Source organism: Tenrec ecaudatus, chromosome 16, assembly GCF_050624435.1.
Source record: "Tenrec ecaudatus isolate mTenEca1 chromosome 16, mTenEca1.hap1, whole genome shotgun sequence".
NCBI classification, from domain to species: domain Eukaryota; kingdom Metazoa; phylum Chordata; class Mammalia; order Afrosoricida; family Tenrecidae; genus Tenrec; species Tenrec ecaudatus.
This window is the reverse complement of record NC_134545.1, coordinates 5,760,842-5,777,094: the sequence shown is the minus strand read 5'-3', so window position 1 is coordinate 5,777,094 and position 16,253 is coordinate 5,760,842. Positions and strand designations below refer to the sequence as shown.

At 44.6% G+C, this 16,253-nt stretch overlaps 1 protein-coding gene across 1 annotated transcript; it reads left to right on the top strand.

The window, feature by feature from the left end:
* The first annotated feature begins 723 nt into the window (after positions 1 to 723).
* On the top strand, positions 724 to 15,794 carry DENR (density regulated re-initiation and release factor). Its single transcript, XM_075533797.1, has 8 exons — positions 724 to 754; positions 1,507 to 1,621; positions 7,570 to 7,589; positions 10,137 to 10,221; positions 12,104 to 12,187; positions 14,272 to 14,388; positions 15,241 to 15,380; positions 15,492 to 15,794. The coding sequence occupies exons 2-8, from the start codon at positions 1,516 to 1,518 to the stop codon at positions 15,534 to 15,536; spliced, it is 597 nt and encodes a 198-aa protein (XP_075389912.1). The 5' UTR covers positions 724 to 754; positions 1,507 to 1,515; the 3' UTR covers positions 15,537 to 15,794.
* The last annotated feature ends 459 nt before the right edge of the window (positions 15,795 to 16,253 follow it).

Sequence of the window (16,253 nt, the reverse complement as noted above, 5' to 3'; positions counted from 1 at the left end):
GCCTTACGGTCTTGGAAACCCAAAGAGAAAGTTCTACTCTGTTCTATGGGGCCACTGTAAGTGGGAACGGGACTCGATGGCGGCCAGGATATTTTAATTTTTGGGAGCGCTTTTAGAAAATGCTATAACTAACTACAGGGATATTAAAAAATACATTGATGCTGAAACACTGCACAAACCTTTAATCGAATCGTTTTAGCCTCACCCTCCTCATTTTGGGCATGACATAAAAAAGGAAATCAAATGCCTCATCTACCTGAAATTTCCCTGAAACTAAGTGATTTATCCACTAGGTAGGCAGAAGGTTACTCAGGACCAGGATGCACCCCAGACACGCCCCAGGAACGTTGGTTCCCCAGACTCTTTAGCAGGGAGTCATTTCTGACTCAGGGAGCCATCTCTGCGTTCCCATCAGCGTCCCCTTCAGAGCTCACCTCTGACACCTGCTGGACTAGCTAGCCGGTTCGCCATCCTTTCTCACGTGTGACAAGCGCCACCTAGTGGCCGCCAGCCTCTCTGCCCCGGAACTCAATGCGCATGCTCGCTTTCGCTGGTGTCCCTCCCTCCGAAAGGCTTCTCGCGACATCCGGCCCGGCGGCCGGCTGAGTCTCGCGATAAAGTCAGTTGTCTCGCGGGAGCGCGCCTGGTACACGGACTCTCCGGCTGCCCTGGTCGGGGAAGAGGAGTTGCATGTGTCACTTCAGCCGGTGCGAGCGGCGGGAGCGGAGGCGGCGGGAGCTGTGCGACCGCCCGGGTAACGACTCCTGGTGCCTCCTGCGCTTCCTAGGCGCTCGTAGAGAGCGGAGGGGGAACCGAAGTGCTGCCTGGCTGAGGGGGCCGGGCCCGGCGGCTTCACCCACCCGCCCACATGGGCCCCCTCAGGTGTCCCTGGGGTTGCCCCTTGACCTCAGAACTCTTTCCCTCAGACCTGGCCGCCCTTGTCTCCGCGGTGCTCTTACAATCCGCCCCTTCCTGGTTCTTCCTCAGCCCCAAGCTCTGCGCTCCCTGCCCCCTTCTCGGTCCCGATCCCTGGTCCCTCGGCACTTGGCTGCCCCCGCCCCTGCCACACCCCGTCTTCGGGGACGTTTTCAGTCCCTCATCTCCGGCTGCGGTTGACACCCCTCCCAGATCACCCCCCAGACCTTTGTCCCGTCTTTGCTGAGGTCACTGATCCTTAGCATTTTCCTCCCTTTCCCATTGCCCCCTTTCTCACGAGTCTACTCCCCTACTAGCCCCCCACCCCTGCGTTACCTCCCCTGCTTCCCAACATCTCACCCCCACCTCTCATCCCTGCTCCCCACCCCTGATGACCAGTTCCTAGGAGCCTGGTTCTGGTCAGTATTGAGTCTGGATTGGCTCATGAATCCTAAGGCAGCTTGTATTCCTCATTTCATAGAGCATTTGAAACACATTTGGGGGAAGCTGGGGGGTGGGGATCTGGTGGGACAGCTGGGACTGGGGTCTTGGTCCAGTACAGTGAAGGGGTGCTGTGTTCCTTGCTTCCAGGTTTGTGAGATGGCTGCTGACCTTTCCGAGTCCAGTGGGCACGATTGTAAAGGCGACCTGAAGAGCAGCGCCAAGTTAGACACAGACTACCCACTTCGAGTCCTTTATTGTGGAGGCAAGTGTGGGAAGGGGAGAGTATGGTCCACTCCCTCGTTTTGTAGGCACTGTGTTCTTAGTTCCTCCACATTTCATCTTAGTCTGTTTTACAAGCAGCCTTGGGCATTTGGTGAATTTTCAACAGTGGGGCAGAAGCTGGATTAACAGATTGCCTGTGTAGCTGTGTCTGCTACCTGGCCTGCAAAAGTGTATAGTCCAGTTGGAATTGTCCCATGACCCTCAAATTCGTTCAACTTCATGGTGTCCTCAAGTGTTGCCGGTTAGAGCTAAACGTTGAGTGATCTCTGTGGAAGCCAGGCCTGTTGTTGGCAATGCTAATTGGATTTGAACTGCTAACCTTTTGTTTCATTTAGCGGCTGAGCACAAAGCAACCTTTTGTGCTGCCCGGAGTCTTCCAGTTGGAATACCTGTCCACAGCCATTGAGTCAGCTCTGACTCATAGGGATCCTGCAGGATAAGAACCGCACCAGAGGTTTTTAAGGAAGCAGGTGGCTACATCTTTCGCTTACAGAGCAGTTGGAACCATTGGCCTGTTGGCTGGCAGCCGAGCACTGTAACCACTGTGCCATCAGGGCTCCTCCCAGTTGGCATAGAGACGGACAAATAGGCTATTCAGCTTCAGGTTACTGGTCTACCTATTAAAAGGAGACCTTGAAAGATGTCTTAAGGCAGTGTTTCTCAACCTGTGGGTCAAGACCCTTTTGGGTTTGAACGACCCTTTCACAGGGGTCGCCTAAGACCATCAGAAAAAACATACAGATATACCCACATACAAGTACCTGGCATGAAGATTGTTACCCATGCTACAACATGCTTCAAGACAAAATTTCATTTATTTGTCATTAGAAATAAATATTTCACAATATAGAATTACATATGGTTTTGGGGATTAATCACTTTCATTATGTTCAAATTGTAACAATGAAAATACACCATGCATATCAGATATTTACATGATTCTTAATAGTAGCAAAACTACAGTTATGAAGTAGCAACGAACATAATCTTAAGGTGGGGGGGGTGTCACCACAAGATGAGGAACTGTATGAAAGGGTTGCGGCATGAGGAGGGTGGAGAACCGCTGTCTTAGGGACAATAAGGACTGGATGAGAAAGCGGGAAGGACATCACAGATGCAGGGAATAGCCATGGAAGAAAAACTTGATCAACCCTATAGAAATAAGAACAGCTTTGTATTTGTGTAGTGGTGCTGTTATGTGCCATTGACTTGGTTCCGATGAATAGTGACCTTGTGTACCACTGAAAGAAATACTACTGGCCCTGCACCACCCTCATAATTGTGTGTATTGTAGTTAGTTGTCAGTTAAGGAGTGGGAAATTTCAAGTGAGCATAGAGTGATGGAAAAGGGTGGTTTGGGGAGAGTGATCTTGATTTGTTAATAATTTATGTAATGCAATGCTGCAAATTAACTATAAATGCCACAGATGAAAGAATTGAAGCTTTTTACCAACTTTTGCTGTCTTGGAACTGATCAAATATGTAATAAAGATGCACTGATAATTCTGATTAGAATACAAACATAAACAAAGAAGAGGGATCAATAGTTGGAACACTGGCCCTGTGGATGGAAAGGACACCAGAGATGGCATGATGGGATATTTCAAGACTCTAAACTCCCACTGCCATTGGGCTGATGCCAATTTATAGTGACCCTGTAGGACAGGGTAGAACTGTACCTGTGAGTTTCCAAGACTAATTGCAGCAGAGGAGAAAGCCCTGTTTTTCTCCCTCAGAGCAACTGGTGGTTTTGAACTGCCGACCTGTGGATTGCAGCCCAGCGTGTAACCACTACACCACGAGGACTCATAAGGACGTGTTAGTTCCTAACAAGTAGTCTATTTATAGGGGATATCTTTTAAACAAAAGAAATAGAAACTATACATGTTGACCTCCAAGATGGGATATACAGGAATCAAATCAACCTCACTCAAGGTAGTAAGGCATGATGAAGTTCAGTATCATCCGTTAGAACAAGGCCAGGGACTGACTGAAGAACAGATTGTTAATTGCTCTCATGTCAGTTCAAATTGAAGCTGGAGAAAATTCAGACAAGGTATCTCACCTGTATTTTGTTTTGTTTTTGTTTGTTTGAGATGAACTTGTTTGTTAGTAAAAACTTCAGATAATTTCAGTTTTACAACCCCCCCCTTTTTTTTAAAGCCATTCAGGCCACTGTTTAGGTTTGAGGAATTAGGAATCTGGAGATATATATAGAGATATATATGTTTATTATTAAATACTTTTATTTGGGGCTCTTATATCTCTTATTACATTCCATGCATTCATTGTGTCAAGAACATTTTCACATATGCTGCCATCATCATTTTCAAAGCATCCTCTTCCCACTTGAGCCCCTCATATCAGCTCATTTCTTTCCCCTCCCAACCCACCCTCCCTCCCGAACCCTTGATAAGTTATAGATTATTATTTTCATATCTTACATTGCCCTCCATCACACCTCACCCACTTTTCCATTGTTCGTCCTCCTGGGAGGGGATTCTAGGTTGATCTTTGTGATTGATTCACCCTTTATATCTCCACCCTCCCCCTAATCTTCCTGGTATCTATCTCTATTTTCATGTTGGCCCTGAGGAGTTTGTCTGTCTTGGATTCCCTGTGTTGTGGACTCTTGTCTCTAGCAGTATGGTCTTACCTGATTTGTCCTGGTCTAATCTGATTTGTAAGGTAGAACTGAGGTCATGATAGTGGGGGAAAGGAACCACCAAAGAACTCCAGGAAAGTTGTGTGTTTCATCGGTGCTGTACAGCACCCTGACTGGCTCATTTCTTCCCTGTGACCTCTCAGTGAGGGGATGTCCAACTGTCTACAGATGGGCATTGGGTCTCCACTCCATGCTCCCCTCCTCCCCCATTCACATTGGGTATGATTTTGTTCTGGGTCTTAGATGCCTGATACCTAATCCCATCGACGATCACACAGGCTGGTGAGATATATATTTAAAAAAACATACTATAAATTTACACAGCCCATCTCAAGAAATGAACTCAACAGCAATATCCTATTAAACCCATGATTTTTTTCCTCCTTATTGCAATGGTGTTATTAAATACTTACTTTTGTAAGAGTGAGTTTGCTAAGCCTAATATACTCTCTCTTTGTCCATGTCTTGTGGTGAAGAGTGGTTATTTATTTTTTATTGATGCATCATCCATAGTATGAATGTACCAGAGCTTGTTTTTCCATTTCTCTTTAATTGGGGGTTTGGGTTATTTACATGCTTTTGTTAGGGAAATTCTCACCTGAATTTTATAGAGCACCTAAAGAATAGATGTGATGCAACTAGTATGGTCCTTAGTAGAACACTATCGCTCGAAGGCTTAGCTGAGCGTGGCATGACATCCACGATAGCAGTCATGAGCAAAGCAATCACTTAAAAGACAGGAAGGAAACAAAGTTCCTAAATGGGTGTCAGAAGAATCTCTGAAATACGCTAGTGTCTATTCTTACAGTGATGATTGGAGACTACAGCCTTCGGTATGAATTCCACTTCAAAGTATGACAAAGTAGTAGAAGTCTTTACTACTGGACTAATCAGCTTCATAATGATAAATGGAGAAAAAAATTGCTGGTGTCAGAAATTTCATTGAAAGTGTTCAAAAGTAGAGATATCCCTTCAAGGACCGCGGTGCACTGGACCCAAGCTATGGTATTTTCGATCACCGTATACCTATGCAATCTGACTGAAGACGGATTGATCTATTTGAATGATGATGTTGAAGAATATTGACTGCTATGGAGTGCCAGAAAAATGAACAATCTGTCTTGGAAAAAGTATAGCCAGAATACTCCTTAGAAGAGATATGGCAAGAAATCTTAGAATACTTTGTTTGGACAAGTTATCGGAAGGGACCAATTCTTGGAGAAGGTCGTCATGCTTGATAAAGTTGAGCGTCTTCGAGAAAGAGGAAGATCCTCAGGTGTAGTCACTTTCTTTGCCTGTGTGTGGATTGAGAGAGTGGCTGCAACAATGGCTTGGAGCACAGCGGCAGCTGGGAGAATCGGGGAGGACCTGGTAGTGTTGTGCTGTGTTGCTATGCGTTGTGGTGGGCTCAGTGGCACCTGACCACGACATTAGGTTGGTCTTTTCCTTTTGAGTATACTTTCTCATTTTCAATGCAGAGATTGTGAATTAGAAATGCTCTTAAATGATGATGGCAACATGGACATTTTGTTTGATACAGTTTACATATGGATTGTTATAAGAGCTGTACGAGCCCCCAATAAAGTGATTTATTTAAAAAATACTGTTATTAGCACTTGGGAATATTCTAGAAATCTTTGAAGATTCAGAAAAATACCAGGGTAGATTACTTAGTCACTCATGGAACGTTTTTGAGCACTTGTATTTGGCAGTGTTTCATGTGCTGGCAAATGAGTAAGGAGGGAAGGTGTTAGACAAAGCCCCTTATGGCTCTCAACATTCTTGTGATGGTTGTCCAGACCTCACCTGGCGTTTCAGTGTTGTAGAAGGAGAAGTACTGTTATTGGGCTCAAAATGGTAGTGACTCATCTGCATGTCTTTGGCCGTAAAGTAAAATGAGTGTATGATAGTTAGACAAGATAGCAAGCGGAGAAATGTTATAAAGTTGATTGAGTTGTGTTATGATACTAGTAACGTATTGGGCCTCACAGACTACATACTTTGCATACTGACTCCAGCACTTAGCAGCTGCGGGACCTTGAGTAAGTGACTGCAGTTCTGTAAGGTCTCGAGGCCTGTTTCTGAACTCCGTAAAATACAGGTCATATTACATCTTAAGTCAGATGATGTGTGTCAAGCTCTGGGTACAGCAGGTTACACAAGAACTTAGCAAGTATCAGTACTAGCTAGTAAAGAAAAAACAGAGAGAGACATTTCTTTGACTTCTAAGCTGAACCAGGCTCTTGAGAAAAAGTGGTGTTTGGGTAGGCACAAAAGGGCAGAGAAGAGGCAGGAAAGTCTGAGGAGTTTGGGGGTACTTGGAATCACTGAAGAAAAATAGCACAAATAGGATTGGGCATGTTGTGAGTGTGTGGAGGGGACCTTGAATACCAGGATACATCCTTTGAACTCCAGGGTTTTCTTTTTTCTTTCCCTTTGAGTGTTTTCAACACAAATTTATGAATTGTGAAGGCCCTGTATTATTAGCATCTTGGACTATTTCCATTTTCCTGATATAAAACTTTGAAAATCACATATTACATGGATTCTCCTCCATTGTGCAGATATTTGAAATTCAGAAGATGTTAATGACTCACACAGGGAATGCCTCTGTACCTCTGCCACCAAGATGTGACTGAGTCATTTGTGTATCATTCCAGGTTGACAGCAGAGTTGCAAGACTAGTTCACAATAGCCCTCGATAGTTTCCAGCCAGATTTACTACATTGAAAGGGTACTGTTATCTAGTCTACAGACCTTTCTGAGATTTCTGTCATCGCAATAACATTCAATATGGCCCTCCAGAACCTAGGATCGTGTTTTACATTGACTGATCGATCTCATGTGTACCGAGCACAACTGCTCCGGAGCCTCCTTTGCTCTGGAACAGTTTCTGAATCTGTTGTGTGTTTTATAGACATTGATATGTTTGACGTAGACAGGCCAGTTATTTTGTGGAATGCCCCTCACTTTAGGTTTGTCGGATGTTTTTCAGAATTAGATACCATGTATAGCTACATGGCAAGAATACCACATTAGGCTGAAAGAGACACTCTTTCGATGGAAAAGTCAAGCTAGCGAGTGCCTCCTCATTGTATGCAGTTTGTCCTAAGAAAAGCCAAGAATGGGCAGCCTTTGGAAAACACGGTATATAAAGGTTACAGGGAGTAAGTCAACATGAGGCATTATTTCAATGTAAAATGATAAAAGTGATGAGTCCTGTGTCTGTGTATTTAAATTTTCATTTCTTTCTTTTCCTCTAGTCTGTTCATTACCAACAGAGGTAAGTCCTTTTTAAATTCTTATTTTTTTTAATGTTGAGGTCTTTTTCTCTTTTTCTGTATACTTTAAATGGCATTTGATTGTATGTAAATTATATTTCAATAAAACCCACTTTCATCCAGTCAGTTCCGAAGGACTCACAGTGCCCCGTATAGATTGCCGAGAATATCAGTGCCTCTGGGGGCAGATAGCCTCACCTTTGTACCACAGAATGACGTTGATCTTTTGAGTAGCGACCCGACACCTGATCCACGGGACTCCTTTACTTCAGTCAAGTTGGTGTAAAATACAAATAAAGAATACGAACACTTAGTTTCAATTGGAATTTAGTTGTTTGTTTTTTTTTGTCAAGGATTTTATTTTATTTGGATCTAAAATCCATGTGCATGGAAGCAATAGTCAAAACAGCAAATGACATAATGCATTGGGCAAATCTTCCCCCAACAGATCTCTTTACAGTGTTAAAGAACAGAGATAACACGGTGAGAACTAACGCAAGACATGCTATTTTCAGTCTCGTCCTATGCATGTGAAATCATGTAAGAGTAAGGGAGCGTGTCTGTCAGTGCTGAATCCGTGCTGCCAGTGCTTCATAGCTTGTGGAAAGATTCCAGTTGATACTCTTTCCATTCTTGCCCACCCCCACCCCCACCCCCCACCCCCGTCCCTTTTTTTAAACTAATGATTTTAGCACAGCATAGACTTTTTACTTCTCTTGAAATGGGTAGATGTCGACTAGTTGTTTTTAATTTCATATTTAAAGATCAGATAATATTACTGTGATTCAAATTGTTTCAAGTCATAAATAATGGAGTGAGTGCTTCCCATTTTGTTTTGTTATTTCTCTTTTATTTTAGTTGAAGTCATTTAGAGTTAACTTACAAGCTTTTTCCTCTTTTGTAATCTTCTATCATTTGATAGTAGGCTTTCAGTCTTTCATGGAGAATTCTAAGTCACCCTGGTTGCAGAGTAGTGAAGTGCCAGCTGCTAGCGGAAAGGTTTGCAGGTGAAACCCACCAGCTGCTCCCTGAGAGAAAGCTATGCCGCCTACTTTTATAAAATTGACAACCTTGGAAAGCCTGAGGTGCAGTTCTGCCCTGTCTATAGGACCACTGTGAGTCAGAACCTGAACAGCAGGACGTCTGAGTGGGGAGCAAAGAGGGGTCCTTGAAGTGCTGTGCTTAAGGGCTTAGTTGCTCAATGCTCTGGACCCACCAGCCACTTTGAAAGAGAAAGATGTAACTAGTCTGCTTCCATGAACATTTACAGCCTTGGGAACCTTGTGGAGCAGTTCTCCTCTGTCCTGTGGGGTCACTGTGGGTCAGAAATAACAGTCGATTTAGAGGACTTTGATTTTGGAGAAATGTTATGGGGCTTATAAATTCTTCAGATTTTGACTCATATGTCATTCTTTTTCAATTTGGATTTTTTTTGGGCATGGAAAATCATGAACAGCCAGCAAATGAAGTACACGCCTTTTTTGTGTTGATCATAAAAGGCATAATAAATTTTATGCAGCAAATTAGGTTCCCCTTTAGCAACTTTCATACCCACAGTTCATGCCATTGTTACAATTTTCATCATTCTATATTTGTTCTGTTCTCTTTGCTTTGGGCTTCCCGCCTTGCCTTCTCACCTTTGCATTTGGTTAAATTTTGGTCTCGTATAGTGATTGTTTAAGGCAGACTTACTCATATGTGATATTGCTTTCTTTATAAGCCAGTCAGTTGTCTGGCTGAATAGTGACCTGTAGAGATAGATTTCATTCCAAGTGCAGAGGGTATGTTCCGGTGGTAGTCTGGAAGCTTCCCTTATTCTCTAACTCCTCAAGTAGGCGTGACCCCTTAGGAATTTGAATTTTTCCCTATTTCTGCCATTATCTCTTTGACCTTCGATTGTGTCCCTCGTCAGAACAGACGAGTTAGTTTCTTTTTTGAGCCTTGATTTTCTTCATAAGAGTAGTCTTGATGCCTTAAGTTTACATGCCCAAGCAGAGGAGAGAGAGCAGAAATTATATTTAAGATTTTCTGTTAATTAAATTCCCTGTCAGGCTCTGTCGGCAGGCCATGGAAATAATGAGGCCCCTGTGTGCCCAAAGCAAGACACAGGGAGACGTGTGTGTCTTTGTTTATCTCGTTTGATGGGGAGAAAGGTCTTCCTCTAGCAGGTGTCGAGCACATCAAGTTGAATCCAACGCACAGAGACCCTGTGGGACAGAGTAGAACTGCTCTCTCGGGGTTCCAAGACTGTATCTTTGTGGGAGCAGATGGCCTCATCTCGCCTGCAGGTATAACCAAGCAAGCCCACTGCCATCAAGTCAGTACAAACGCAGTAACCCAAAGAGCCAGCCTCATCTTTTTCCCGTGGAGTGGCTGGTGGCTTTGAACGACTGACCTTGAGGTTAGCAGTCCAAAGCTTACGAGACAGTGCCACCAGGACTCCTTATAGGAGGCACAAGGAATGATTTTTTAATGAAATGTGTTGGTGTCTTGAAAATGCTCTGCTGTGACTCCTACAGCAGTTTAACTGATTGTCGTTTTCCCCCCAGTACTGTGAATATATGCCTGATGTCACTAAATGTAGACAATGGTTAGAGAAGAATTTTCCAAAGGAATTTGCAAAACTTAGCGTAGGTAAGAACTTTTTATTTCTTCAAAGCTCTTGTACAAGAAATGCTTGTGTGTATAATGTTATAAGTATTGTGAATAAGTATCAAGTTGTATAATCAAGAGAAATAATTGGTTTAGGACAAATATATTCATTTAAGAAATTCTTTATTGTGATGCGAGTATGAGGTGACTTTGTGGGAAAATTCCATCATTCTTCAAGTCCCTTTCCCAACAACTTTTTGGGGCCCCTTAAGGGGAGCAGGAAAGAGGACATTTAAATTAAGACCTACACAGTGTGAGGGGTGAGCCAAATGGTGTCTGGCGAAGGAGTACCAGGCGGGAGCACTTGGCACATTGTACCCGGAACTGACTGAGGCAGAGAGGCGCTGAAATCCAAAGTCATGGGGGAGGACTAGACCATCGTAAAGTCTTGACTCTCACAGTGAGTGAGATGAGCTACCAGAAGGTTTTGAGCAGGATGATCTGTCTGACTTTTGTTCCCACAACATCACTTTGGCTGCTCTGTGGAGACTAGATGAAGGGGTACAGGGACCCTAGACAGGAGACTGTTGCAATAAGCTCACATCAAGAAATGATGACAGAGTGGGGGGCAGTGGAGGGGGTGAAACTGGTTGGATTTGGGATAGATTCTGGGGGTGATATTGACCAGATTTGCTAACTTGCTAGGTGTGGGGTATGAAGAAAAGGGGTCTAATATGGTTCTGATCCATGCAACTAGAAGAATGGAGTTGCTGGCACCTGATGAGATGGAAAGGTGCGGCGGGGTTGGGGCCAGATTTGCTCCAGTGGATGACGGTCAGCATGACTCTGTCGGGACCAGAATGACAGAGACCGAGAGGGGGGTGGAAAGGGCTACTTTTATTTCATTGCTCAAGGAAAGGAAGTGACAGGCAGAGTCTGAGAATGAGGGCATTCACAGGAGGAATTCTGTGCCTAGACTGGGAATAAGTCTGGGCCTGTTTCTGTGCATGCATTTCTGACGCAGCAACCCTATAAGACAGGGCAGACCTGCCCCACAGGCTCCCAGTACAGAAGCAATTTCCAAGCCTTTCTCCCCTAGAGCTGCTGATGGGCTCAAACTGCTGACCTTTCAGTTAGCAGCCAAGTACTTAACCACTGAGCCCACCAGGCCTCCTTAAACTGCAGACTTAAAAAAGACCCAAAAAACCCACTGCCACTGAGTTGATTGTGACTCATCGTGACCCAATAAGACAGCAGAATTGCTCCTTAGGGTTTACATTTTTACATCTTTCTAGGAATAGATAGCCTTCTCTTTCTCCTAAGGAGTGTCTGGTAGATTTGAACTGCCAGCCTTGCAGTTAGACGTCCAAGGTTTAGCCCACTGTCCCCACCAAGGCTCCTTAAGCTGAACATAGACCTCCTTAAATTTGCCACTATAGCTCCTCTATTTGCTCCTTTAATTTTCAAATGGTTTTATGAAATCCCATCTGGAAACATGATAGGGACAGTCACTGCTCTGTCAGTGGTTGGGCAAGACTCTTCGTCTCCTGTTGCAGCCGTCCCTGTAGTCTGTCCAGGGCATCATGGAGACTGCAGGGGCAGAGGCTCTTCTTACCTAGCGTACTTTCTGGTGCAAAATCTGTATTTAAGCTGATGCTGAACACTGCTGTGGGGGCTGAGTGGTTTATGCTGATTTCACATGGCTAGTAAATCCTAATGTCCACATAGCAGAGGATTTTTGCTTTCTCTTCCAGACAAAGCTACTGACTAGAGATCTAGCAATAAAACCGTGTGCTTTGCAGATGTCAGGTTCTGGTGCTGGTACATTAGTTGCCTTAGTTGTGTGGAACGTTGCTGGAGGGTGAGTTCTTTCATTAAAGACAGGAATAATGTTAGTGCATATGAATTTCACTTGTACCTCTAGGAAATTCGCCCAAACAAGAAGCTGGAATTATTGAAGGTCACGGAGTGCCTGGGGAAGAGGAGGAGAAGAAAAAGCAAAAGAGAGGTAAGACTTCCATCTCTGTTTTGCTTTGCGTAAATGCACCTTTCCTTGGACAGAAGAGAGTGTCCGTAAAAGGGATCCCAAAAGAATGATCTCCCTGTTGTTTTAATCCTGCCCGTGTGTCGTCATACAGAGGGGTGCAGACCCACAGTCCCAGGACGGTGCTGGTTGTAGCCTGCAGTGGGTTCCCTCAGTGACTTGGCTCTAAGCAGGCTTGCTTATTTGCCCTGTACGTCTACATAAAAAGTAACCGCCCAGCTTGTTAAGAATGTTCGCACTTGCTCACCATGTCATTATAATACCCGTGTGTCCTGTTTAACTAGAATGAGTACATGCACGAAAGATTTCTACTACTGACCCTGCTCATAGCCGAGTGGAGAACTTTTGCACCTCTCGTGTGTGCCTGCCATTGTGTTCTCGCTTCATTCTGAAGCGAATCCGCTCCCCCCACCCCCATGGAGACTTTGCATCCCATCCATCCTTCAGTTTCCTCTCCTTCATTCACACCCCCCCGTATAGGAACCTAAACCTGCTGCCATTGAAGTAATGTCTCAATGGGACAGAAAACGAACGGCTCCTTGGGGTTTCTGAGACTGTAAACCTTCATAGGAGCAGACAGGAGGGGCTGGTGGGTTTGAACTGCTGACCTCAAAGTTGGCACTCCATGACCCACTGCATCACCAGGCGGCTGTCTGACTAACATTAGATTATAAATCTTTTGGGAACTTCTCATCTTTTAAAAAAACATTCTTTGGAGAGCCCATGAGTGTTTCCACCTTGTTCTTCCTTCTGTCCTTCCTCTCCAAACTTCTCTTCTGTGAAGAGTAGACTCACGGGGTTCATCTGAGCAGACTTCCACGCCACTGAAAGATCCCCGGTGCCTGGGTAATTGCTGAACAGCATGCGCATTCGTCACGCTGTCCTTTAGGGGGTCTCGCACTTCCTTGTTTCTGCGGCTCTCCTAATCTTCTGTCTCCTGTGTCATCTTTTTCCATCTGTCCCTTAACAGTTTGTGTTTCCAGGGTTTCTGTCCTTGTCCTCTTACCCTTCCACCCAGCCTCTTCTCTCTGAATGCTGCGATCACTTCCCTGCCTTCTGCCACCAATGATGCAAGTAGGATTCCCACATCTACCTGCCCACCTGGCCTGTCTCCCAGCAAGCTCACACTCAGGACATGCGCTCCTTTGTGTGGTGGGTGAAAGCATGGCTTGTATCTAAGTCGGAAACTGAGAGCCACCTCAGACACTCTCTTTACTCCTTGAATCCAGTTCTGAGTTCTGCTCATTTCTCCTTACTCTTTCCTATTCCTGTGCTTCACCACTGTTACCGGTGCCACTGCTGTGACTCAGCTGTCAGTTAATTTCTGCTGGAACTAAGGCAAGAGACTCCTCACTGGCTCTTTGTTCTGCTTTCTTCACAACCCTCTCCCCGAGAAACACAAGCGCACACACATAGATACACATATACTCTTTGTAGTCGGGGGAATTCCTGATAAGACCCAACTCTGGTCATTTCACTCTTGCATTGTCTTTAGTGGCTTCTCCGCTTCCACAGTGTAAAGTCCAAGTACCAGAGCTTGATGTACTAGCCCCCTAGTGCTTGGTCAGGCTTCAGCTGCCATCAGTGTCCTTTGATCGGACCGAATGTCATTCCCAAATGCCTTTTCCTACCCTCTTTCCTGGAGCGTCCTTTCTTCTACTTCTCAGCCCTTCCTCCTAGGAAGTCCTTTAGCGTAGGTGTCACTTAGTCTAGAAGCAGAGGAAGCCCTTGTGAACAAAGCTGTGGGGGTGCCTTGACTGGGGTCCAGCTACTGTCACTATATAACTTTCTTTGATTTCGTTCCCTAGCCTGTCAGTCAGTCCTGGAGGGCAGGAACTGTGCTCTACTCATTTTGTGTCCTCAGTACATAAATTTATTGAGCAAATACTCGCGTGGGTATCTTACTAGTTTTGGGTTCCAGAAGGAAAAATTGTTAAGCTTAGCTTCTGCTACCTTATGAAAACGAACCAATGTAAAGACATCGGGTTCTGCCATTATTTATATTAAAAGCAGAGCAATTAATGCCAAGCTCTTTCCTAATAATAAAGGTGGACGAGGTCAAATTAAACAGAAAAAGAAGACTGTACCACAGAAGGTGACGATAGCCAAAATCCCCAGAGCAAAGAAGAAATATGTGACACGAGTGTGTGGCCTTGCAACTTTCGGTGAGTTCAGCCTCTTGTGCATTTAAAATAAGACATTTTTGACTAGCAATATGCAAAATGGAAGTTTGCTTTTCAGACTACAGCTTCACAGTGTGTTTGGAAAGAGGGCTGCCTGGTATAGCCTCTTTCTTTCTGGGATTCCTGAAGAGGCACAGTTTATGTTGCATTTCACGTGAAGCTGCTGAATGCTGCTGCTCGGCAGGCTTGGTGGCAGGGACTCGTGGCGACCCTCCCCTCTGGAACTGACAGTAAAAGGGGACGGCAGACGAGTGGCAGGAGGGTGTCCTGATTCAGAATCCTTTTGGTCCCCAGAAGACTGAGTGAATAGTGAAGCTGTAAACCAAGGTCCCTTCAACACAGATTGAAAGACCACGCTGGGACACATAACAAACATGAGGTCTAGTTCCTGCTGTAAACCTGTCTGTCCAAGGGAGGCAAACAGGAGGACATCCCTCCTGCTTTGAGCGCAGTGCTAGGAATTGATGTGTGGGAGGACTTAAGGTTGTTTGTGCTCTTAACTACTCAGGGAAACATTTAGAAGCGTGTGGGAAAATTCCATTATCTTCTCGTCCCATTTTCCACGAACATTTGAAGCCCCCAGTATAAGTTTAGATAACTTGGGTGGTGCTGTTTTTTCTTTTTTTATGCTGAGGCTTTATTGGACCTTGAAAATCGCAATTGACTTATTAAGACCACTTATCGATGGTCATTTGCAGTCATTCTTCCGAGAAAAATACGAAGTTTATTGAAGCACCCTTTTAGGATTTAACTTGTAGGCAGAATTTTTAGAATGGCAGAAGATCTTTGATGCAGACTTTCAATTGTCTCATCCCTTCTTTGTTTACAACACAGAAATTGATCTTAAAGAAGCACAAAGGTTTTTTGCTCAGAAATTCTCCTGTGGCGCCTCAGTAACCGGTGAGGATGAGATCATCATTCAGGGCGACTTTACAGACGACATCATTGATGTCATCCAGGAGAAGTGGCCAGAGGTAAGGCTGTGAGCCGTGCGCAGCCACACAAACTCGTGTGGAAAGCTGTTGCTTTCTGTGTTCTCACTGGGCACCCTGATTCATGAACCTGCCATTCCCTGTGTTTTATAGGTGGATGATGACAGCATCGAGGATCTTGGAGAAGTAAAGAAGTGATTTTGAACAGGTGTCTGTATTTAATGATCTGAACTGAGAATTGATAACGGCCAAAGAAGGGGGCAGGCCTTTTAAACAATATATTTATCCTACAGCAAAATTGTAGGCCGCCCTTGTCCTTGGTCTTTTCACTGTTCTGTACAAGGCTGCTTGTTTTTGTTTTTGTAATTGCCAAAGTCTAATAAATAGGGGAGACTATCATGCTGATGCATGAAGTAGAATTTAGTTGAATAAAATTCTTTGGTCATTTGGTACTGACTTCTCTCTCTTTGTAACTGTTTGGTTTTGGAAAAACACGGCGGGCCTTTTGTGGGAAGCATTTCTGTTGATTATTTTACCAGTTTATGGTTGAGGAATTTTAAGGAAGAATTTGAGTCTGCCTTCCTCACCGGTAGTGTCTGTCACCTGGCTGCTTGGTGTGTTAACTTTGAGATGGGCAAGGATTGAATAGACCCGTGGCTGAATTTGCTTCATTGTTATCAATAAAAATACTAGGTACATGCAGTCAGAGGGCCTTCAAAAAGCCCACGGAACAATGGGATTCAATTAGCTAGTGGAAATTTCCATGGACCCTTTTTGAAGCTCCCTCTTGCCATCGATACATGAGTTGTCTACACTACCCTCCTGGAGAGCGTCTGGTAAAGTAGGTTAAAAGCCTTAAACCCTGTACACTGTTTAACACCGTAGGCCACTTCTTTGACAGCGTCCTAATGAAAC

Excerpts from the sequence above, each read along its gene's own strand:
- DENR (XM_075533797.1), top strand. The coding sequence starts at position 1,516 with ATGGCTGCTGACCTTTCCGAGTCCAGTGGGCACGATTGTAAAGGCGAC. Across the intron at positions 1,622-7,569 it reads TCGAGTCCTTTATTGTGGAG|TCTGTTCATTACCAACAGAG; the intron begins GCAAGTGTGGGA and ends CTTTTCCTCTAG. Across the intron at positions 12,188-14,271 it reads GAAGAAAAAGCAAAAGAGAG|GTGGACGAGGTCAAATTAAA; the intron begins GTAAGACTTCCA and ends CTAATAATAAAG.